Genomic DNA, 25,585 nt, shown 5'->3' on the forward strand with positions numbered 1-25,585 from the left:
CCTCGCACCCATATGTTAGAGAAAACGGGGTGTCTCCTGTGCCTGCCCTTGGCGTGGTTCTGTAAGCCCATATGACCTTCGGTAGCTCTTCCAGCCACTGTCTATCGAACTCTCCTAGCCTGGCCTTGAGCCCTTTTAGGATCGTCCGGTTGGTTACTTCGGTCATCCCATTGCTCTGCGGGTGAACTACTGAAGTGAAACGCAGGTCAATGTGCAAGTCGTTGCAAAATTCTTTGAAGGCTCGGCAGTTGAATTGCTTTCCGTTATCAGTTACCAACGCTCTGGGTATACCGAAACGACACACAATTTGCCTCCAGAAGAAATCCCGGATCCGAGCTTCTGTGATGGTGCTCACTGCCTCTACCTCGAGCCACTTAGTAAAGTGATCTACTGCCACTATCAAGAACTTTTTCTGCCCCGTGGTTGGCGTGAAAGGCCCCAGGATGTCAATTCCCCACGTTGCAAATGGCCAAGGACTGGTAATAGGACACTGCTCTGTAATAGGAGCGTGTCGGATGTTCTGGTGCCTCTGACAGTTTTCACACTTCTTTACTATCTCCTCTGCCTGTCTGACCATCAAGGGCCAGTAGTAGCCTTGCAACACTGCTTTCTTTGCTAACATGCGAGGAGCTATGTGTGCCCCGCAAATACCCTCATGTATTTCTCTCAACACATACTCCCCTTCTTCTGCCGTCAGGCATCTCGACCACGGGTGGGTGAATGTCTTTCTGTACAAGACTCCGTCGAGGAACGCGTAGTACGGAGCTTGTCGCAAGATTTTGTAGGCTTTATCTCTGTTTTCCGGCAGAGTTCCATCCATCAGGTAGTGGGCTATACCTTGCATCCAGTTTTCCAACGGCTGAGTTAGAAAAATGGTTTCATAGTTGTCGATACTGGAATGCTTTTGAACATAGAAATGGACTCCTGGTATCTTTTCGTTCACTGTTGCTGCTTTGGCCAACACATCGGCCTCTTGATTTTCCAAACGAGGAACTTGCTCTATTACCCATTTTCCTCCGAGCTCCTGAATCTTGTTCAAGAAGAACTTGACTCTGTCCACGTATCTCCTCATTTCCGAATCCCGAGCTTCAAAAGTACCCAGGGTTTGACAAACGACTAACTGAGAATCACTCCTTATTGTTACGTGCTCGGCCTTTACCACGTTTACCATTCTCAATCCGATAAACAGAGCCTCATATTCCGCGGCATTGTTGGATGCCGGGAAATCGAATTTTACCGAGCTTCGGAGTGTGACTCCGTGAGGGCCTTTCAAGACTACGCCCGCTCCAGATCCATCCAGATTTGATGCCCCGTCGACTTCTAATACCCACCGTAGAAGTTGTTCGTCAGGTTCCTCAGGTTGGTCGCTTGCTGTGGTCTCAGCTATAAAATCTGCCAATACTTGTGCTTTCAGAGCCGGTCTTGGTTCATACCGGATGTCATATCCTCCCAGCTGGACCGACCAGCTGACCAGCCGTCCCGACATCTCTGGCCTCTGCAGCGCCTTTCTCAAAGGTTGGTTCGTACGTACTACAATGATGTGAGCCTCGAAATATCTCCTTAGTTTTTCCGCTGCCACCTTCAATGCCAAAGCAAATTTCTCAATTTTTGGGTATCTGACCTCCGGGCCTTTCAAGACCCTGCTGAGATAGTAAACTGGGGTTTGCAGACCCTTATCCTCCTTCACCAGGACTGCCGCTGCTGTCTCGTCATTCACCGAGAGATACAAGTATAAGATTTCCCCAGGCTCAGGTCTACCTAGCACCGGGGGCGTGCTGAGGTAAACCTTCAGCTCTTCAAAAGCTGTGTTACACTCCTCTGTCCACTTGAAATTCTTTGTATTCTTCAGGATTTTGAAAAATGGCAAACATCGTTTGGCCGAGCAACTCATGAATCTGCCCAACGCCGTTACTCTCCCGTTCAACTTTTGCACTTCCTTCACCGAGCTGGGTGCTTTCATGCTCATTACTGCCTCGATTTTCTCCGGGTTGGCCTCGATGCCTTTCTCCGAGATGAGGTGCCCTAGAAACTTCCCCGAGCGGACTGCGAAAACACACTTTTCTGGATTCAGCTTGAGGTTAAAACCCTTCAGCTTTTCAAAAGTTTCTGCCAAATCCTGTGCGTGATCCTCGATCCCCTTAGATTTTACTACTATGTCATCCACATAAACCTCGACATTCTTGCCCAGTTGATCTTTAAAAACATGATTCATGAGTCTTTGATAGGTTGCCCCAGCATTTTTTAAACCAAAAGGCATCTTCTTGTAGCAATAGGTCCCCAGATCCGTTGTGAAAGCTGTTTTCTCTTCGTCATCTTTACTCATCGGGATCTGGTGATATCCCTGTGAAGCATCTAAGAAGGCATAGACCGCAAATCCGCACGTCGCGTCCACCAGTTGGTCAATGTTTGGCAGAGGAAAACTGTCCTTTGGGCAGGCATTGTTTAGATCAGTGAAATCTATACAAAGCCTCCATCTACCGTTGGACTTTTTGATCAAGACTACATTGGCCAGCCATTCAGGGTAGTCTACTTTCCTGATGAACCCGGCTTTCAAGAGCTTCTCCACTTCGTCTCGGATAGCAATCTGTTTCTCTAGAGAGAAAGTTCTTTTCTTTTGCTTGACAGGCTTGCATTTCGCATCCACGTTTAACTTGTGCGAGATGATCTTAGGGTCTACCCCCCAATATCCTCTGGCTTGTTGGTAAACTCTTCCACATACTGTTTTATCCGAGCTATGATAGCTTCCCGGTGCTCGTCTGGCCAGTCTACCCCCAGCTTTACATACATCTCGGATCCCTCTGTAAGTTCAATCGTTTCTAAGTTTTCTCGGGGTTTCTGAGCTTTTTTCTCTCTGATGAGCAGCTCGGGTGTATCGATGTTCATCGTTTCCACCGTGCTGCCCATAGTGGCCATGTAACATTGCCTAGATAGGGTTTGGTTTCCCCTGATAGTTATGACCTCGTTTTCCACTGGGATTTTCATCATCAAGTAACGAATACTAGTCACTGCACCTGTGCTATACAACATAGGTCTACCAAGAATACCATTATAAGCAAGAGGCATGTCAACTATCATGAACAGTGAACGTACCTTCCGTGTTGGTTCCGCCAGGATTCCCTCTGTTCCGTCCTCCTGAGTTATTTCGATGCCGAGCTCTAAGTCTAGCTCGACCATGCCCTCTGGGGTGACCGGAGCTCCCCCCAGCCCCAGGAGAGGAATGTTCACAGGCTTGAGGTCAGTCTTGGATCCTCCCATTGTCAAAAAGACTGATAGAGTCAACAAGTTAACCGAGCTTCCATCGTCCACCAGCAATCGTTTTACCCATTTTGATCCAATGATGGCCGATACAATCAAAGCGTCTTCATGAGGAAAATCTACTCCTTTCGCATCCTCTGGCCCGAAAACAATGTTAGGCCATGGCGACCCGGTAGATACCGACATGACCATCTTTTGCTTTTTCTTTCTGCGTTTGCGACCATACTCGGATTCTGAGGTTCCTCCCGAGATAGTGTTGATTACTCCCGTGACTTGTGTTTTCTTTGATGGGGATTGGGCTTCCCTACTCCCCCCGGGCTCCGACCTGACCGAGTTGACCCTCGTATTTCCTCGGTCTTGGCCCTCCTTGGCCACAACAAAATGTTGTAATCGCCCCTGGCAGACTAATTTGTCTATCTCGCTTCGCAAACGTCCACATTCCTCCGTTTCGTGGCCATAACCATCATGAAAATCACAGAACTTGGATCGGTCTCCATCTTTCACTAGCCTTGGTGGATAACGAATCTCTTCGTTGTTGTGCTTGATCCAGGATAGAATCTGCTCCCTTGGTGTGTTAAGTGGCACGTATTGTCTCGGTACTCCTGCTCGATCCACATATCCTTCCGTTCCTCCTCCAATACTGAAACTTGGCTTAGTACCAGGCCCCGTACTTGGCGGACTGGTCTGAGCATTGAATGGCTTGTTACCTCTGTACCCCGAAGTCTCGTTCAGAGGTCGGTACCGATCTTGGTTACGGTTAGATCCCTGAGTATTCTGCGTTTTACTGGGAACCGGGCTAGCCGTCCCATAAGACTTCCTCTGCCTTTCCTCGTCAAGATTGATATAATTCCAAGCCCTGTCCATCAACTCGGTGTAAGTGTCAACCGGGTTGGTGATCAGGCTGTCTCGGAAGACTTGCATGCTGGTGTTATCTTTCATAGCATCGATGGCGGTATCATCGTTCAAATCTTCTATCATGATCGCCTCGGCATTGAACCGAGCAATGTAAGCTTTCAAACTTTCTCCCTGCTTTTGAAAGCATTTCTTCAAATCACTGGATCTTTTCTTTCGTTCGATGCTCGGGGCAAAATGAGTTTTGAAAGCCATAGCGAGCTCCCTGAAACTAGTAATAGAGCCCTCCTTGAGGTTCTGGTACCACTTTTGCGCCGCATCGCTCAACGTTGAAGGGAACACTTTGCACACCGTGGCGTCCGAGACACTTTGAACTCCCATGGCAACCTGAAAGCAACTTAAATGAGTCATCGGATCGGATTTACCGTTATATCTGTCAATGGGCGGATATTTAAACTTATCTGGAAATGGGTCATCCCATATAGCCTTTGACAAAGGGCTAGCAATGCCACAGGTAGTAAAAGGTCGAGACTCTGCCTTGTGCCCTTTATGCCTATCCAGTTCGGCCTGGACCAAACGAGTAACTTCGTCATGCAAAGTTTTCTGATGCTGAGATGCTGCACCCGAGCTGTGAACACTCTCTGCCCCGTTTCTCCTGACCGGTGGGACTCCTGCCCTCGCGGTCCGCAGAGGATCTGCCTCCGGGTCTGGGTCTCCCCTCCCCAAACCAGCGTCACCGCGCTGTGTCCCCGGTGGTAGATTCTCGTCTTGCACCCCCTCCCTTCGAGGAGGAGGAGGATCATTCCGACCTTCGTCTCTCGGAAAAGGGCGATCATGCCGACCTTCGTCTCTCGGCAGAGGGCGATCATGCCGACCTTCGTCTCTCGGCAAATTGGTGTCACGATGATCTTCGCCTCTTGGTGCTTGATACTCTGTGGGACCCCTAGGTCTGGGTCGTGGGTGATCGCTCCGACCTTCCTCTCTCGGAGGACGACCATCCTGAAACTCAGCAACTTGGGGTGGGGGGGCCACGGGGGTGGCCGAGGGATTGTAACTTGGGTAATACTGGGACATGACTGCAAAATGCATCTGCTGGGCCTGGTGTAGTTGACGAGCCATGTATTCCAAATATTCTTGAGCTTGTAAGACCGCCGGAGGTATATCCTGTCCAGAAGTTGTTCCCGTTCCCGTAGCCACCAGTGTTGCATCTACCGGGAAGTTGAGTTGAGTGGGAGACAGGGTATTGTGGAGGAAGCTCTGAGGCACGGTGGTTCCTGGCGTTGTTAGGTGGGTGTGACTTGCATCTGAAGCAAAAGGGTTCACCCTTGGATAGTTTTCCAATCCATATAAAGGCACAAATCCAGCTCCACTGCCGGAGGCCCTGGATCCCCCCACCTGAGCATTCGCCGGAGGAGTTAAGCCAGTGATCACAGAGGTCCGACCACTAGCAGAAACTCCACCAACCAAGTTGGTGTCCGTAGCCGTAGTACCCAGAGGATCTACCCTGTCCAAAACAGGATCATCAGCCATTGTTTCTTGTCAAGATCTGATCAGCAACGTCAAGAGAACCAGAGTAGAACAGGGGAATACAAAACGCGTTCCCACAGACGGCGCCAAGTGATGAATCACCAAACTAAATCCGAGCTGTAGCGACCTGCACACCACAAGCAGACAGAGGTCAGAAAGAACTCCGGTGGGGGTCACCGGACGTTCACTCCGACGCTCAAGTAAGATTTGAGGTAAAGGAAGAAGAAGAAGAGAAAAGAGAGTGCTTAGAGTAGAGAAAAAGAAAATTACCTAGGGTTTGTCCTTAAACCCTCTATTTATAGTTAGGGTTTAAGGACAAACCTGCCTTGCTGGCAGGCTGTGAGCCCAGTGGTCCCAGAAATCGTGGTAGAATATCCCTGCGGGAGGCACGGGTTGTTAGGTGTGTCAGAGGGAACATTCCTCACGTACCTGTCAGAAAATCTTCTGTGGTCCCAGGATCTGGTACACGAGTGAGCGCTCTTGGGCAGGACCTCGGATCCCGGATAACTTGGGAGTCAAGTTATCATGGTTCCCGTATCTGAGAGCAGCTCAGAGCTCGGACAAGATGGTCCCGTCTTTCGGGCTCAAGAGCTCGGAGCTCGGCCTAGGTATGAATTAGACATACTTTAGAGCTCGGGTAAGATTCTTGGTCCGACCTTATCAGGCATGATTGTCTCGGATGATGTTTAAATTCCCATCGATCCGGTGACCCCCCAAGTCATGTGCTCTATGATTTCAAGAAGGTCGGATATTGTTACTCGGTCGATGAAATGCTTGACTTAGTGATGTTTGTTCCTGGCGAGGTTGCTTCGCCCCTACTAGATGTGCTACGTTATCAGTTACCAATAAATTTGTAATTCTCACCCCATTAACCACTTAAAACAGCTGTAAGTTGTACATCCCAAAATTAGAATAGCTGCTTGACATTTCAAATTTAATTAAACTATTGTTTCAATATCAAGTATCTACAATTCATTTCAAATATTTTACTTTTTATTTCTTAAATTTCAAAGACATGTTAGATTTAATAAATTGTTTTTAGAAAAAAAAAAGATAATTCATTTATAAAAAAACTGATTTAATTAAAAAAATTGGTTTTACTTAAACAACTAAATTCATGTGTTTTAATTAAATTCTTCTATTATATATAATAATATCCATATCAAATTTCATATTTAAAAATAATATAAAATAAATTTATAAATAATAGAGGGGTTACATTATTCTTATTTAATTCACATTATCACATTATACTTACTTTAAAAAAATTATAAAATAAAATTATTTTTGAGGATAATTTGTATTAAACTGTTTAATTTTATATTATTTAAATTTTTTGATCTATTTGAAGTGATTTTATTTTTAACATGAATACAAAATTTAAAAGAGATAGCATTTGGTTAAACATTAGTATATAATATATTTATTTTATGCGACAATCTTATACTTAACTAACTCATCTCTAAAATTAAACCATGCAACTTTTTTTAAATTAAATTAGGATATAATTAAACAGCCATATGAGTAAATAGATAGCCATAAAATCACATTGAATAATAAAAAAATTATTAAATTAAATGTTAAATAATTTGAAATTGGCTTATTCACTATTTAGTATTATTTTTAAATAATTTAATAAAATCTTTCTACTATTTCAAGATTCACAGCTAAATATATATGTATAGTTTATTATCAGTAGATTATGTCTACCTAACATATTTATATTTTTGGCATAATAGACTAATTTGACAATCATTTTAACATGAAACATACTACAATATTTTATAATCACGAAATATATAGAATTAAAATAAAGTTGTAGGTATAATTGACAAAAAATGTATAAATATTAAAAATTATAAAATAATTAAATATTAAAGATAAAAAAATGGTATGGAATATGATGACTCCCATTAAAAATAAGCAAATGCGACAAATATTTTTTAAGTTTATCCCTGTCAATAAGTAACTCAGTGGGATTAAAAGTACTAGTCGAATTTAAAAATAAGTGGACAATTTAATAAAAATGTATATAAATTGAAATATATTTATTATTATTTTAATCTATGTAAAATAAGCAAATGCGACAAATATTAAGGACCGAAAAATATATTAATTAAATCTATATCTTTTTCCTCAAAAAGAATTATAAATCTATATATTAATATTTTTTTATTTCAGTTGATTTTATGTAAAAAAAAAATTAATCAGTAGTGCGGGGACTATTTACTAGAATCTGGGACTATTAACATAATTAAATATAAGTGTGTTTTAATTAAAAAAGAAGAGAGTATTAGAATCTGGGATTTTAAGAGAGATTAAGAATTAATCGAAGAAAAGGGGATACTATAGTAAGTAAGAACATTAAATGGGATTATGTGTGTGTGAACATTAATGTTAGTGTTACCTTATTCTGAGTGGGATGGAGTAATTATTAGCAATATCCAAAACTCCGTCCGTGTCTATAAGGAAAAATAGAAAGGTCCCATGTGCAAATAGAAAATTATGTATAAATCAACAAAGGGACTTGTTAGCAAATTCGGGCTATTTTGTGTCCAACGTTTTCGGGCTAAATAGCAGTGCCCTTTGTATATTATCCTATTTTATGTTAGTTTATTTCTGACACATGTTCAAAAAAATAAAATACAATGAATTGAAAAAATGAATTTTATTTATCATATATGTTAACCCAACAATATACTATAACATACTAGATCCGATTGATATATTGGTAAAAAAATATATTCTATAATTTAGTGATTATATTTATTTATTTTTTCTTTCTGTTTTATAAGCATTATAAGAATTCACTTTTATCTTCATATGCGGTGACTCGAATTTAAAACCTATCGATCTTAAATAAGTTTAAAGTTTTGTCAATTGTAATCAAATTGTTCACATAAAGAAAAATTAGCATACTGTTTTTTATAAAAAATAAATTAAATATTTATATTTTAAGATATTTAATTTTATATATTTTTTATTCTTTAGTAATCTTTTTAAACAAAATATTATAATTTTCAATTAATTTCTAAAACAATTAACATTTAAATGGAAAAAATAAAGAAATTTATAATTTTTATAGTAGGTGTAAATTATTCTAAACTTCGATATCATTGAGGCAAGTAATTTACCAAACTTTGACTAATTGAAAGGAGATTTGAATTTCGAAAGAATTTTGACTTTGATTGTTGAGTCATAATTAAATAAAAAAAGCATGGCTTATTTGACATGGCACTGACTTTGAACTTCAACCCATTTGGAACTTGGAAGTCTTAACAGAGACGCTACGCCTCATTATTGAGTAACATTTTTTTGCTTTTCAGACAACAATTAATATTTCTAAGAATATTAACTACATTCAATTAATGCATTTATTGTTTATTTCCTTATTGCATTCAGTGTTATTTAAATCAAATTTTATGTTGTTAAAAATATTTTTATATTAATATTTAAAATATTTATTAAATATAATTTAATTTACTCTTTCCTTTTTTTTGTAAATTTAACTAAATTATTAAAAAATGGACTTTTTATTTTAAATTCTAAAAAATATATTAATAGAACCCTATTAAAAACATTTTTTATTGGTTCAATTAAAATTAAAAACTTACACTCAAAATCAAAATTAAATCATATATATTCAAAATTTTAAATTCAATCTATTTAATTTAATTTGGTCGGTCAAATTTACCAATATTACCTTAAATAACATTACAATTAGAGATAATAAATTGAACATATGAAATAAGAGAAATTCTATGGATACATTAAATTAAGAAATTAAATATTTTAAAAGGCCTCAAATAGAAATGATTTTTACGATAGATTAATAAGTTATATTTAAACTAGTAAGCAAATAAAAAAATTTAGTAATTTCATGTCAAATTTAATTTATTTGGCAAGTGGATCTTATCACGTTATGAAGCATTTTTTTTATATATATTAGTGATCATATAAATTTAATATTCATTATTAATATGAGGAAATATGAAGATTAAATTATCCCATACACTTAATTTGTCTTGAAATCAATGAAGAATTTGTTGTTGTTTATAATTTAATATTTTAGTGTTTAAATTAAAATAATTAAAATATATTAAAATGAAATAATATTAAAATTTTAATGACTTTAAAGTCCCCTTAGTTCCGTTATTCCAAAATTTTCTAAATCATAAATTATAGAATAATTGTCCTTTGACCCATCTTATGGAGTATTAAATTAAGCAGACAGTGTGAAGAGTTTGCATGTCTTAACGTCCCCACACTGAATTACCTAATTTTGTCCCACCGTCAATGTGAAAAAGAAATATGATGATCAGTTTCCAACTTTAGTGAAGATTACTGGGGTTTCATTCTTATTCTTCAATGTCTTGCTTCTTCCTATATGTAAAATAAAACTCACATAATTTCATTTTATTATTATTGTCCCTTTTACTACATTGCTTTATGTAATGGATTCTAATTCGAGATCTATATGTAAAATACTCAAATTAAAAAAAAGTACTATTCTTTTTAATAATATATTAAAAATTAAACTTTATAATAATATATTGAAGAATATAAATTTTATAACTTTATCTAAGCTCTTGAAAATAAAAATGAATATATACAAAAAAATAAATGCAATATAATTTTGAATTTGACAATTTTGACTTTTCAAAATAAGATAGTGTGAACTAATTAAGCAACATTCAAGTAGGGTCAGCAAAATGTCACACTGAAAACTGATGATTTTTGGTTGAGTTTAGTTAACATTTTGGTCGGTTTCCGTTTTGATTTTTTTTTCTTTTATCATTTGGTTTGGTATCAGTTTCAATTTTGAAATATCAAAATAATTGGACCCAAATAACTAAAACTTTTTTATTGATATCTTTTGTATCTTTTCTGGTTTTAACCAAACCGATAAGTATTTCATTTTTTATTTGTTTTCTGTTTGGTTCGGTTTTGAATGTTTTTCTTCATTTTTTTGGATCAGTTCAATTTTGGTTAAAGTTTAACTTCGGCCGGTTACTAATCTTGAACTGGTCAGTTTTTAGTTTGATCATTTATAAGAAATTCGGTCCGGTTTTAATCCAACCGACCAAATGCTCATGCTACATTCAAGTGTTGTCACAAATCTTTTTTGTGTCTTCTATGACATCTTCCATTACTAGACGAAGTGATCATCAATTAATCATGAAGAATCTAACAAAAGAATTCCATGGTAAATGAGAAAATCCAAATAATTCTGCCAAAAACAGGCAAAAAAAACCATTAAATTTCATGAAAGTTGTAACATTCATATATCCAGCAAGAAAATTTGAAAAAAAAAACTAAAAAAGGTCAAAAAAAACAAGAAATGAGACAGAAGATGAGGATTTTATGTCTGAAACAGCTGAATTTTACCTCGTGGAGTGAACCAAGCTGATACAATTTTGACTTGTAATACCATTGGGGACGTTGTGCAACATGCCAAAATGAACCTCAACTAACATTATTATATATTTAGCGACAGTTTTTATTTTCTAACAAAACAAAAAGCAAGCAAACGAATTAAGACTTTGACGAACGAAATTAAAAAAAGAGTTGAATTGCATGAGATGAGGTGTAAGAGAGTACTATTTTTCTGTTTGCCTTTGCATGAATTGCAGTACCCGCCAGCTTGTTGTCTCAACGTTACATAAGCTACCACACCAATTTTTCACGTGACCTTGTCCGGACCTAGATATGGGACAAAAATGGAAAAATTACAAAAATGAGATCAAAATTTTATTTTTAGGTAAAATTGTTTTAAATTTTATTTTTTTTTGGTTTTCTTTATTAATTCCAATCAAATATTTATAGTAATTTTTTTTAAAAGTTAAATAATATTTTAAAATTTTGGTTGAAGTTAATTAAGTACGTAAAAGTTGAAATTTAAAAGACAAAATTCAAATTTTTGTTATAATTATACTAATTTTTTTAAATTCAGACATAATTATTATAATTAATGGTCACAATTGATAAAAGACGGAAACATTTAAATTTAACATTCTTTTATCTTACTTTTATTTATTTAATATTTAATATCTTGAACACTATATATCAGAGAGATATTTAAAATATACAAATATTCAACAATGTGTAATGTTTATTTAAAGTATTTGATATGCAATTGCAATTGATTTTTTATAATTTTTATTTAAAATAAATAAATATGAAATTTTGAGACTTTGGAATTATTTTTGATAATTAAAGATTCTTTTGGATAGTCCTCCTATAAAAATATCATTACCTATTATATTTTTTTATTGTTCCTTAACTATTTCGGTATTATTATTTTTACTGTTTACACCACCTCGTCCTATTTTTCTCATCGTTCACTATTTTTTTCCTACTTCTGTCTTCTCATTTAATTGAATGATTCAGTCTGAGTAGCACATTAGTACTTTGACATTGTTCATTTTCTCAAAAAATGCAAAGAAAGTATTATATATACAGTAAATCTTCTAATAATTAATATTTAATAAATTAATAATTTTAACAATTAATAAAATTTCAGGAAACTAATTTTAATATTACGTCCTATTTAATATTCAATAGTTCAATAATTCTAATAATTAATAAGTTTTTATATTAGAGGGTCGACTGTGTGGACTTTGCAGTCTATATAAAATTCATTTAGAATAATTGGTTACTATCGTAGCCTTTGATTGCACTTACCATTACTTTAATTATAATGACCAGGTCCTTATAGTGCGTGAGGTAGGGGGTTCAACTCCGATTCTTTTTAGGCCGTGATTTGCCAGGTTAAAAACAAATTTGGTATTGATTATTAATTCCTGCTAACCCTCGCTAATAACTATTATAAAATAATTCTATCTTTGCTAAAAAATATATTAATATAATTAGCCAATATTATAATCAATAGTTTTAATCCAATTTATAAAAATATTTTCTAATCCAATAAAAAATTTAAAAAATTTAAAAAATTTAAAAAATTTATAATATATTACATATATGGTATACTCATAATAAATTACAAACAAATGCTATTAATGTCAAACTAATTTTTAAAATTAGTGAATCAAACAATTATATTTATTTATAATAAAAAAATTAAATAGTTTAATATTAATTATAAATAAAATAAATTGATATAATTATAATAAATTTAATTATTATATAAATTGACGAGTTATGTTACAAGCTACATGCGTTGTAGTGCGAAACTTGTAATTATAAAAAACAAACACGTCTATAAAAAGCATGTGTTTAACGTAGGCTTCTAAGGCTTGGGTTTGAACTTGACTTAAGATAGAAAAAGACAATTATTCAAAATTTGGACCGAAGCACATGGTCCTAGACGGGCCAACACCCAAGCCCTGATCATATCTAGCCGGCATGAAAGGCTATTAATCATCCATGGCTAAGAGTACATACATAAAAAAACCCTTAATGTTTAAAACGGACACAAAACCTCCTGATATTTATGGCGGTGTTCACAAAATTTCCTAAATCCCAAATATAATCAAAATACTCCAAGCGCCGTCATTTTCAGTCAGCTGTCAATCTTAAAAAAATGACAGCGCCACATCAGCCGTCACGTCAGCAAAATACTTTAAAATTCCAAACATCCAAAATATCCCCAATTTAATTAAGAGAAGGATAAAAAAAAAAAATCAACCCAATCTAATCTAAACCATTTGATTAACCACAACAACCAACCCAACCGCCCAATCACCGCCGCCACCCTAACCGCCACCGGAAAATTTTCCGATCATCTTCTCCGAATAAATGATGACCGGAAAATTTTCCGGTGATCCCCAAGCTGTGGATCTGTTCTTGAAACAGATCCGACGTGGATCTGTTCCAAGAACATATCCTATCGAGAAGGACTTCGAAAGTGCCTAAGGAAAACAGGAGTCGCGCGGACATATCTTGATTCACCAGAAAAACAGAGATATCGACAAAGTCGCCGGAGATGTTGTGGAAACACTATAAATGCCGAAGATGCCTAATAGATGCAAGATTAGGTGAAACCGAAAAATCGTCGAAAAACTTGCAAAATTCACCACTTGAGGAAAATAAATCTATATATTGTAGATAAAACTCATTTAAAGGGTAGATGAACTAATAAAACAAAAAAAACTAATAATATATGAAAATCTATTTATTTAGTGTAAAGATTAAAGATTACAGAAAATTTAGAAGGTGATTTTATAAATAATGACCAAAGCCACCTCCCTAACAATGACGCAACGCTGGAAAAGCGCTCAACATTGAGCATTTAATAAAAGCATAGAGTATATATTATAAATGCTCTGGCTTTTTCTAAAAAATTGATCTTACTAAAGTAAAATTATGTTGAAATTTTTGATATATACTATAATTAACAGTTTAATATTTTTATTTCAAAAGTTTTACTTAAGATTCATTAGTTTCAATTCTGTTAACTATAGGTCCTCCGTTAATTTCGACATTTACGTTCAAACGATTAGTACCCCATTTTTAATTTCGTAATCGATTTTTTCCCACAATTTTGAATTTTGTTAAACGATTTGATACCTCACTTTTAAAAAATTTGGTATCTCAGTTTCAATTTCGTCAAACGATTTGGTCGCCAAATTAACGGAAAGTTCTTCCAATTAATAAAATTAAAACTGAGGAACTATCAACTAAATTTTTAAAATAAATTTTATCATACTCTTAGGGGCCGTTTGGTTCAAGGTTGGGAATGGAAATCGGAATGAGAATTGGATGAGAAGGAATGGGAATGGGAATGATTGTTTTTATTTTGGATTGGGATTCTCTCAAGTTTTAATAAACATGACCTATCATGTTAAGTAAATCTAGACCGTTCCTTATAATAGATGGCCCAGATTTAATTATACAACATTAACTCCTATTCTCTAAAATTCACGTGTTAAAAATCTAAACTAACACTGTTAAACTATAAAATGTTAATTATCTTGGCGCTAACTTTGCCACCACTCTGTTTCTCCAAAATTAATTTTCCCGCTAAATCATCAATTGTATCCAGTAAGAAGCAAAACATAAATAAAGTTATGTTCTGGTGTATATTATCTTTTATCAGATTACTATCTACCTTTCAAATATGAATTCTAATCTTCATTGTCAATTGCCGATACTTCCATCAAGGTATAGTAAATTATAATCTTAATTTTAACTTTAATTTTGTGTAATTGAGTTCTCTAAAATCTTGAATTACAAAATACTTCACCCAGATAAAAAAGACGTGTAGTGACAATAATCATTGGAATTTCTAATACTTTGTACCATTTCTATAGCACACTTGCACTATATTTTGCTATGTCAAACCATTTCCTTGGTTGTAATTAAACTATATTTGTTTATGCTAAAATTAACAATTAATTATGTTTTATGCAGTTCTAATTATGTACAAGATGGTTTAATTCCTAAAATTGGCATGGAATTTGATACTATTGAAGATGCATGGCAATTTTGGATGGCTTATGGTGCGAGAAATGGTTTTGATAGTCGAAAGCAATGGTTTAATAAGAACAAAAAAGATGGAAAAATATCATCCGCCCGATTTGTTTGCAATAAAGAGGGATCACGAAGAGAAGACAAACGTGACAATTTGACTAAACATCCTCGAGCTGAGACTAGAACAAATTGTCCTGCACGCGTAGGAATCACCTTTGTGAAGGAAAGCGAAAAATATAAGATACATGATCTTGTAGTTGATCATAATCACTATCTTCATCTTTCAGAGACTGCCCATATGATGTCATCTCAACGGAAAATATCGAAAGCGCAAGCATTTGAAATTGATCTGGCTGATGCATCCGGAATTAAGACAAAATCATCTTATGAACTAATGAGTAGACATAATGGAGGAAAATCGAGCGTTGGCTATATTTTATTGGACCAAAAGAATTATCTTCGACGTAAACGACAACGAGACTTAATGTATGGAGAAGCCGGAAGCTTGTTAAGGTACTTTCAACAACAATCATTAGATAATCCGTCTTTTTTTTATGCTGTTCAGTTGGATGAAGATGAACAAATAACAAATATTTTTTGGGCTGATGCAAGAATGATAATTGATTATGCTCATTTTGGTGATGTGATTACTTTTGACACCACATATAGCACAAATAAAGAATTTAGGCCTCTTGGTGTATTTATAGGCTTCAATCATCATCGAGAAATTACTATTTTTGGGGCTGCTCTTTTATACGATGAGACGTGTGAATCTTTTGCATGGTTGTTTAGAACATTTTTAGAGGCCCACAAGCAAAAGAAGCCAAAAACTATCTTCACTGATCAAGATCTAGCAATGGCTAGTGCCTTGACTGAAATAATGCCAGAAACATATCATGGCTTATGTACTTGGCATATAATGCAAAATGCTGTTAAGAATTTAGGAAATATGTTGAAGGATGGTTTAAATCTTCTTAAAGACTTGAAAGCTTGTATTTATGCGTATGATGAAGAAGTAACATTTCAAGCCGCTTGGGAAGGTATGCTTTGTCGTTACAACATCCAAGATAATAATTGGTTAAATAGAATTTACAAGGTGAAAGAAAAATGGGCTAAGTGTTATATGAAAAATACGTGCACTTTAGGAGTGCGTAGTACACAACTTAGTGAAAGTTTAAATGGAGACTTGAAGGATTATTTGAAATCAGATTTGGACATTTCTCAATTTTTTAAGCACTTTGAACGAGTTTTAGAGGATAAGCGCTATAATGAATTAAAGGCTGAGTATAGCTCAAGAGAAAAGTTGCCTAAATTAAGAATGCAGAAATCTCCGTTGTTACAACAAGCTGCAAAAATCTATACTCCGCCTATTTTTGAGTTATTTCAGAATGAATATGACTGGTCATTAGCAGCCTTCATAAAAAGTCGACAAGAGATTCAAGAAAGTTATGAATATAGTGTTGCAATTTTTGACCGTGAAGGAGTGTACAATGTCAAAGGGGTTCCATCAGCAGAAACAGTCACATGTAGTTGCAAGAAATTTGAAACTTTTGGTATTCTATGTTGTCATGCTTTGAAAGTTCTTGATGTGATGGATATAAAACTAATTCCTGACCATTACATTGTGAAGAGGTGGACAAGAAAAGCAAAGAGTGAAAATGTAGAGAATGTTAGTGGAAAGATAGTTCATGAAGATGTTAAATTGGTTGTGACACAACGCTATAGATATCTTTGCTCTAAATTAGTGAAATTGGCATCTGCAGCATCTGAATTTGAGGATACATATAAGTTAATTGATGAAGCTATTGATGAGTTAAACAAGCAAATTACAGCGATGGGTTCAAAGTTCAGCAATTGTTCCGAAGATAACCAAAAGACATGTTCCTCCTTGTCAGAAAAAAGAGTTGAGGTGGAAAATTTGATTAAGAATGTGAAGGGCTTAAAGAAAAGAACCGGTCGGAAAGGTCGAAAACGACTAAAAAGTTCGGTTGAAATCCAACATAATAAGAAGACAAAGAAAACAAAGAAAGATCATCATAAGATCATCATAAGAATTTCAGTTAAAGATCAACATGTTTATTAAAACTTGAGAGAATCCCAATCCTTTTATTTTTTGTTTGGTTCAAAATTAATGTAGGAATGGGAATGGGTAAAGTTTAATAAAAAAATTATTTATTATTTATAAAAATAGTTTTTTTAATTTTTTAAATATTTTTTCGTATAAAAAATTATTTTTTAAAAATAAAATATTTTTTTAAAAAAAATTACTTTTTTTAAAATATTTAAAAAAAATAAAAAGTTATTTTAAAAAAATAAATTTTTTTTTATTTTAAGTATATTTTTAAAAATTTAAAATAATTTATTTAATAATTATATATTTATTATTTATTATTAAAATATTTTTTAAAATTTTGATTCTCATTCTCAAAAGTTCATTTCCATGGGGTAAGGGGGAATGGGTGATTCCCATTGAAGGGGTAATCACATTTCCATTCCCTAATGTAATTGACAAAACAAACACAAACAATGGGAATCATTTCCATTCCCATTCCCATTTCCATTTCTCCCTTTTTTTTGACGAACCAAACGGGCCCTTAATTACTATAATATACCTGAGGGACTTTCTAATTCCGAATTCCCTACCAAGTCGAGAAAAGCAAGCAACTCCCTTGTTTATGAAGTAGTCGACTCTTCCCCTTCTTGGTGAAGTAGATGACATCCCCTTCCACTTGGGCGTCTGTACTATATAAAAGTACTGCTCTTCTAGCTGCAAAATTACCCAACTCTGATTTTCAACTATAAGGTCAGATTAATTATATTTCACAATTTTTCTCCCATTTTTCCCGTTTTGATTATTTGATCATGATCATATTCTTGTTAATTTGCCAGATATAATAACATCTTGCTAGTTCAATGGCGTACATTCCTCCACATAAGCGGCTTTCACTCGACAAGGATCGACCGCCACCCGTTGCAGAGTCGATTAGACCTCTTTTCAAGGAAAATCTGAGTTTGAATACAAGAAACAAGAGTGGCAAAATAGTTTATGCCAACAGTTGTATATCTAGATGGTTTGCTGTTGGTTTGAGCGATAATGGCGAGTTTCCGTCTCACGTTCGTCTCCAGCCAGTTTCCGCTGAATCTTTTGAGCACCAATCAGGAGGAAACTCTTTAATCTTGGTGAACACTTATGTAAATGAAGGTTGGTAAGCTGCCCCATGTTCCAGTTTTGTTGCTTAAGTTATCTACTTATAACTAATCTACTAAATAGCATAGACACTTCATTCAATCAACGTGTTCCCGTTTCAGACACACATTTTCCTTTTTATATAGAAAACCATAAATAACAATGTTTCGCTATATGATTTATGTCCAATTGTCCTGTTTCCGTGCTTGTGCTGCCTAGCTTAATGGCATTGCCTAATTTGTCTATGAATGTATACTTTTTTTGTAGAGAATAATGAGCTGAGCAAGAATTATATGAGTAGCCCATGGGTAACAATAGCTTCAAAGGTAGAACATGATCTATTTTCTTCTGTTGAAATTTTGAGGAAGGAAATGAGCTATCATGGGTTGGAAAAAGTAAAGCCCACATTGGTTGCTAGATTTGGTAAAATTCGTTTTCATGGGTAAGCATTCCGAAGAACTCCGAATCATATCCTCTTCATTATAAATAATGAATCATAAATAGAGTTCATGTTCAAATTTCATAGCAAATACTTTTCTTTATTACATGTTTGTCTCAATTTAATCGATATACATATCTTTTTTGTTTCATTTTAATTGACAGTTACCTTAATTTTTTACCCTCTTCAATTAGCATATATGTAGTCAATGTAATTTGAGTATATATAGTCGAAGGTTTATACATTATGTGTGCATAGAGTATCCTTTCAATTAGATTGGGACATAGATAGTATTACTTTTCTTTTTTTTCTTTTGGTTTGGTAGCATGAACGTTTAGTAAAGTATACTACTGAAGTTTTTAGTGGACTTTTTTGATGTTGAGTGTCTCTCATACTATTTTCATTTTGCCTTCTAGTATGAAGCTTCTGAAATTAAGTAGGGGGCATAGAGGAACAAACATCTGCATTTTTGGAAAAATGGTATAATCCAAACTAGTGGCATTTAGATTTAGGTAATAGATGGTATAATAAGGTCGGGAATTGCCCACCATAAGCGCTTACTAGGTCCGCTCCCGATACAAATGGATCATCTCTCATCTTGTAGATATGCTACGAGAAAGAAAAACTTATTTATATATACTTACTATTGTGATGCAGTAGCCCATCAGTAAGCCTAGAGAACTTGCAGCAAAATCAGGTCAATGAAACTCTTTTGAGGCAATCGAAAAGATCATTTTACTCAAATATTCCTTCTTCATACATGAAAAATACCGTAGATGAAGTCGTCCAGAAAATTGGAATTGATTTTGAAGAGGAAAAAGACATCTACCATGTCAAGGTATCTGCTGCTGTTACAAACTTCTTCATTATACCATTCTGATTCAATTTGTTAATGACTTTTAATATGTTATGTTATGTAGTTGTCTGATAACACACGAACAGATTCAACTATTTCATGCAAATGTAGCGTAAGGGCAGATAAAAGACTTATGTTCTATAAGGTATAAGTTTCTCTGCTTCATAGCAAGAGTGTTAATCCATCTATTACAAGTGGTACTGGACCAAGTACTCTTATCTTCTTGCTGTAGGTGGAACTGAATCAAGTACGCCAGATGATTGCTGATATATCATGCCTCGATAAGAATCTTGATCTGAGGCTAATGCTGTGCTCCAAGAGGATTTTAACAACTCTTACTGTAAGTTAATTTAAATCTACTGTCACTCGGTAAAAACTGCATCGCACCACCTTTGTCTCTACTGTCAATCAAGAAGAAAATTTGTCTGATAAATTTGTCCCTTGTTGTGATGTTCTAGCTAGAAAATTTGTATTGTTTAGAGCAAGTTTTATAGGCTGCCTGTTGTATGTAATATGCAGGAGGATGAGATAAATAGCATAAAAGAATTGGTTAGTTCTGCGGTTTTGGATTCAGATGTGAAGGGTGGGTTGAGATGGCCTGTGGGGAAGACATCTTCTGGAGACAGATTTAGTGTGGTCGGAGTTTGGCACACTGTAACTAGAGCCTATAGTAGTCCATCACTCAGGCTCAAAGTAAGACATGCTGACCGATATGATTTTAGGATGGGATTTGGAGAATCTGGAAAGGAAGTCCATATGAAGTTGAAAGGAATAGTTTCAGAATTTCTGGTGAGTTGTTCATAAGTATTGTTCGACATTTCTCTAATAACCTGATACTCTGGTGTGCATATCTTGAGACGACTTCTGATTCGGCAGAGCATAAATTTGCGATATTAATAACTTGGATTTTACAACTGAATTGCTTTCAATTTTCAGGAACAAGGAGCACGAAATGATTCTGTCTCGGATATGCTCAAAGACAACTTGAAGTTGATATGTGACAACTTCTTATGTTGCGAACGCTTTTCAACATGAGCCGTATTCTGTTAATTCTACACCGCTTACCTCTGTATATAGGTTAAGAATGAAACTAGTGTGTGCATGGAATGGGAAGGAATTTTGTAGAAGACAATATTGTTGTAAGAATTTGATTTCAACTATTCTATAGCTGAAGTGTAGTTATTTTGTCCTTCATTTCTGTGAAGGAAATATGAAAAACCAATAGCAAGCTATGCTTATAAGACAAGCTAAAATGTTTCAAATATTTTTTGCTTGTTGGTGGTTTATCATTTTTCATTTCTGGTCTTATTATATCATTAGGTGTAAATTTATTACTTTGACATCTATAAAATTTAACTGGATAATTTTTGTTATTATACTTCTGATCTTCTATTCTTATTTTTAAAGAGTGTACGTGAATATAATTAAATTTATGTACTAGTTAAAGTTTTGTTTGTCCTATGCACTTACTGTATTGTCTTCTATAAAATTTTCGTACCTAATTTTAAAGAATATTTATTATAATGTAAAAAGATTGTGATAAAGTCATGAAACTTAATGAAATTTTATGAGATAATTATGCAAGTAATATGAAAATATAAAATTGATACGGTTTGTAGTGTTTTAAACACAAAGTTTAAGAGTAACACTATAGTCCTATGCTTGTAATTAAGTTGGGCTCCAACACCATTTTTCGGCTATTTGAAGCTTATGTGTATTAGAAGAATACACTTTCTTCATGTGATAATGGAAAGCATCAAATGTCATTTATGTTTGGCCCTGGATCAAGTTGGCCCTCGCTATGTTTAAAAAATGTATTAAACAAACTTAACGCTTAAAAAAAAGGCTAAAATAAGCTCCTTCTTGTAACACCGTTCGAAAAATCAGATCTTTTTTAGGTGGAATTTAACGTGGCTTGTTGAATTTGAGATAGTTCCAATATGAGATCAATATTTGACTTGATGTTCAAGTATGTCTTTCACGTACGAAAAAATTTAAATATTACCCTTTATGAATGTAAAGGTTCATATATATATACACCCTTCACGTACGGAAAATTCAAAATACACTTTTCGTGTATGAATAGGTTCAAATATTCTTTTCTTATCTGAATAGATTAAATACCACCATTAGGGGTGATAAAAATTTAAGATTAATGTCATCATATAGCACAACCTTTAGCGCTTTTTTTATTTAAGCACAAACTATAAAGCGTCTCAACTAATAATACAACCTTTTATTATATGACATATATAGCATAAATGTCTTAAAACGACGTCGTTTTATTCGTCCGTACGACAAAAAACGACGTCATTTAAAAAAACAAAACAAAACATAAAATGCATATCGGGCTATAGAATAAAAAATTTAGAAAGGCTATGCTAATGAGTCTTTTAGTTTGTGCTTAAATAAAAAAATGCGAAAGGTTGTGTTATATGCTGGCATTGACTCTAAAAATTACCGACAGACTAAATTAACTAACGGCACTGCTGATTTTCAGTTGGTTCTATTATAAGCTTGAGTTTGTCTGGTTCAATTTCGATAAAATATATCGATTTTTGGTTCGATTTGAGATTTGAATTATCCAAATTAACCAAATAAACTAGATTTGTTTCTAGTGTTTATGTCATTTCTACCCGAATTGTGAATTATTGTCCTATTCGGCCAATTTGATTTTGATTCTTTTTTTCTTTTTTTTGTTTGATTGATTCAATTTCGATAATAATTTATTATTCGTTCAATTTCGAGCTTACTTTATTACTTAAGCAAGACATTATTATCACTTGATATTAACATATTCTAAGAAAAATACAATTACTTTCGAAGTTGACTCAATTTTAAAATTTATAAGTTTGAAACTTGACCCAAACTCGACTAAACTTCATTTTAAAAGCTCTAGCTTAAACTCGATAAAATAATTGATAGTCGAACTCAAGTCGACTTGATTATCTGTATAATGTACAAATAAGGATATTATTGTTGAGTTGCTTAGGGGGTGCTAGTCTAGCTGAAATTCCTAGATGCATCTCCGATGATTAACTTGTTCGATTTTTATTTTAAAAAAAAAAATTCTAAATAGCTCGAATAACTCTCAAATTGACTGACCCGGTTAAACTAGTGGTAGAAAAGTTGGAGGGTTGAGGTTTGATTTTAGACTCCTCTGATATACACAATATAATATGTTTACTTACTAAAGCAAAAGCTTTATTTGACCAATCGAATCCTCACGACAAAATAAATGACGAATTAAGAATCTTTAACAATTGAAACTTTTGAATTTCCTAGTAAGTCGACAAAAGTAAGCAACGCCTTGTTTGCGAAGCAGATCATGACTTGTTTGCGAAGTAGATGACTCGTCCCCTTGTTTGCGAAGTAGATGACTCTATATAATCGTATGTGCAAAAGACAAGCTTATCTCATCAACCCGCACTGCTTTTCAACTCTAAGGAAACACTCTGCTTACAATTTTGATTCATCAGTTTTTTCTGTGCATGTTTAATTAAATATGCTCATATTAGTTTACACTTGTTTTTTTGCCAGATATAATTACATCTTGCTAGTTCCATATATGGCGTATATTCCACCACATAAGCGGCATTCACTCGACAAGGATAGACCACCATCGCCTGTTGGAGAGTCGTTTGCACCTCTTTTTAAGAAAAACCTGAGTTTAAATAATAAAAGAAACAGGATTAGAACAATAGTGTATGCCAATAACGCTATATCTAGATGGTTTGCTGTTGGTTTGAGTGATAATGACCAGTTTCCGTCTCGCATTCGTCTCGAGCCAGTTCCCTCAGAATCTTTTGAGCACCAGCACAAGCCTTTAATCTTGGTGAACAGTTATGGAAATGAAGGTTGGTTAGCTGCACGTTTTGGAATTTTTACAATCTATATGTTACAGTTCTTTTGCTAATTTTTCTTTTAAGTGTTTCTCTTTTGTAGAGAATAATGAGCTGAGCAAGAAATATGTTGGAAGTCCATGGGAAACTATAGCTGCAAATGTAGAACGTGACCTATTTTATTCTCTGGAAATTTTGAGGAAGGAAATGAGCTATCATGGTTTGAAAAAAATAAAGCCAAAATTGGTAGCTAGATTTGGTAAAGTTCATTTTTATGGGTAAGTAATCCGAGTTCCCTTTATTTTATATTTCTATGCTTTTGGTTTAGCAGCGAGTTACTTGCAAAAGAAGTTATGAACTTTTACATATTCTGTAATTTTAACTTTTAACTTTGGCAAGTTAAAACATAAACTATTACTATTATTTTTTGCAAATTAAAACACTGAGCAATTTTTCGTTAAAAGATGTCGACGTGGACGTCAGAATACATGTTATCATATAGTACCATTATAACCTACTATAAACTTATTTATACTTGCTACTGAGATGCAGAATCCCATCAGTAAGGCTAGAGAGCTTGCAGGAAAATCAGGCCAATGAAACTCTTTTGAGACAATTGAAAAGATCATTTTACACAAACATTCCTTCTTCATACATGAAAAATATCGTAGATGAAGTCGTGCAGAAAATTGGAATTGATTTTGAGGAGGAAAAAGACATCTACCATGTCAAGGTATTTGCTGGTTGTACAGACTTCTTCTCTATACCACTCTCATTCCGTATCTGGTTCAATTTGTTAATGACTTTTATTATGTTTTGTTTTGTAGTTGTCTGATAACACACGAACAGATTCAACTATTTCATGCAAATGTAGCGTAAAGGCTGATAAAAGACTTATGTTCTATAAGGTAAGTTCCTCTGCTAGCAAGAGTGTTAAGCCATCTATTACAAGTGGTGCTTAACCAAGTAGTATCTTGTGGCTCTAGGTGGAACTGAACCAAGTACGCCAAATGGTCGCAGATATATCATGCATTGATAAGAATCTTGATCTGAGGCTAATGCTGTGCTCCAAGAGGATCTTGACAGCTGATCTTACTGTAAGTTGATTTAAATCTTCCATCACTCGGTAAAAAGTGTATTATCTGATATATTTGTCCCTTGCTATGATGTTATAGTTAAAAAAATTGTATTGTCTAGAGCGAGTTTTATAGGCTGTCTGTTGTATGTAATTTGCAGGATGTTGAGATAAATAGCATAAAAGAATTGGTTAGTTCTGCGGTTTTGGATTCAGATGTGAAAGGTGGGTTGAGATGGCCTGTGGGGAAGACATCTTCTGGAGACAGATTTAGTGTGGTTGGAGTTTGGCACACTGTAACTACAGCCTATAGTAGTCCATCACTCAGGCTCAAAGTAAGACATGCTGACCGATAAAGGAAGTCCATATGAAGTTGAAAGGAATAGTTTCAGAATTTCTGGTGAGTTGTTCATAACTATTTACGGTCGACATTTCTCTAATATCCTGATACTCTGGTGCACTTCTTGAACAATTTATGATTCTGCCGAACACAAATTTGTGATAAAAGTATAATTGGATTTTACTACTGATGAATTGCTTTCAATTATCAGGAACAAGGAGCACAAAATGATTCTGTCTCGGATATGCTCAAAGACAGCTTGAAGTTGATATGGGACAACTTCTTATGTTGCGAACCCTTTCTAACATGAGCGGAGTTCTGTTAATTCTACACCACTTCCCTCTCTTTTGTTGTATGTAGCTTAAGAATGAAACTAGTGTGTGCATGTAATGGGAAGGAATTTTGAAGAAGACAATGTTGTAAGAATTAGTTTTCAGCTATGTTTTTGGTTGAAGTGTGGTTATTTTGTCCTTCAATTCTGTTTTACCTCATTCTGTTTCTAGCGGCTTTAAGAAAATGCCAATGCTGTGGCTTTTGGGAACTCCATCTGCCTCCATTAGGCCCTTCATTTAAGTTATGTTTGTATTATGCAAGAAGACATAAACTACAAATATATTTTTCTTGTTATTGATAATAAACAATAAAAAATGTTTGGTCTTTTTAAATTTTAGAGAGAAAAAAAATTATAGAGAGAGAAAGTCGTTTCGAATGCAGAAGTTGGTAATTTTTGGCTTTTGGCGGATATCGTCTCTTAACTCGTCTATTTCATTTTTTTTTTGA

At 34.6% G+C, this 25,585-nt stretch overlaps 3 protein-coding genes across 4 annotated transcripts; all 3 read left to right on the top strand.

The window, feature by feature from the left end:
- The first annotated feature begins 13,395 nt into the window (after positions 1-13,395).
- Positions 13,396-17,149, top strand: LOC126672165 (protein FAR1-RELATED SEQUENCE 5-like). The gene is made up of 5 exons (XM_050366110.1): positions 13,396-13,501; positions 14,058-14,095; positions 14,693-14,757; positions 15,007-16,106; positions 16,212-17,149. The coding sequence occupies exons 1-5, from the start codon at positions 13,396-13,398 to the stop codon at positions 17,147-17,149; spliced, it is 2,247 nt and encodes a 748-aa protein (XP_050222067.1).
- Positions 17,150-17,700: 551 nt separating this feature from the next.
- LOC126671669 (uncharacterized) lies at positions 17,701-20,812 on the top strand. Of its 2 annotated transcripts, none has more exons than XM_056104983.1 (8): positions 17,701-17,869; positions 17,956-18,268; positions 18,521-18,695; positions 19,353-19,530; positions 19,613-19,693; positions 19,781-19,888; positions 20,068-20,337; positions 20,485-20,812. In XM_056104983.1, the coding sequence occupies exons 2-8, from the start codon at positions 17,980-17,982 to the stop codon at positions 20,581-20,583; spliced, it is 1,200 nt and encodes a 399-aa protein (XP_055960958.1). In that variant the 5' UTR covers positions 17,701-17,869; positions 17,956-17,979; the 3' UTR covers positions 20,584-20,812. The 2 variants fall into 2 exon arrangements, with proteins under 2 accessions (XP_055960958.1, XP_050221412.1); XM_050365455.2 differs by having other exon boundaries at positions 17,702-17,869; positions 19,350-19,530.
- A 2,207-nt stretch (positions 20,813-23,019) lies between these two features.
- On the top strand, positions 23,020-25,346 carry LOC130014505 (uncharacterized). The gene is made up of 7 exons (XM_050365456.2): positions 23,020-23,405; positions 23,494-23,668; positions 23,943-24,123; positions 24,218-24,298; positions 24,377-24,487; positions 24,627-24,865; positions 25,017-25,346. Exons 1-6 carry the CDS (start codon positions 23,054-23,056, stop codon positions 24,819-24,821), a joined length of 1,095 nt encoding a protein of 364 aa, XP_050221413.1. The 5' UTR covers positions 23,020-23,053; the 3' UTR covers positions 24,822-24,865; positions 25,017-25,346.
- The last annotated feature ends 239 nt before the right edge of the window (positions 25,347-25,585 follow it).

The sequence above is a fragment of the Mercurialis annua genome, linkage group LG3 (assembly GCF_937616625.2).
Source record: "Mercurialis annua linkage group LG3, ddMerAnnu1.2, whole genome shotgun sequence".
NCBI lineage: Eukaryota > Viridiplantae > Streptophyta > Magnoliopsida > Malpighiales > Euphorbiaceae > Mercurialis > Mercurialis annua.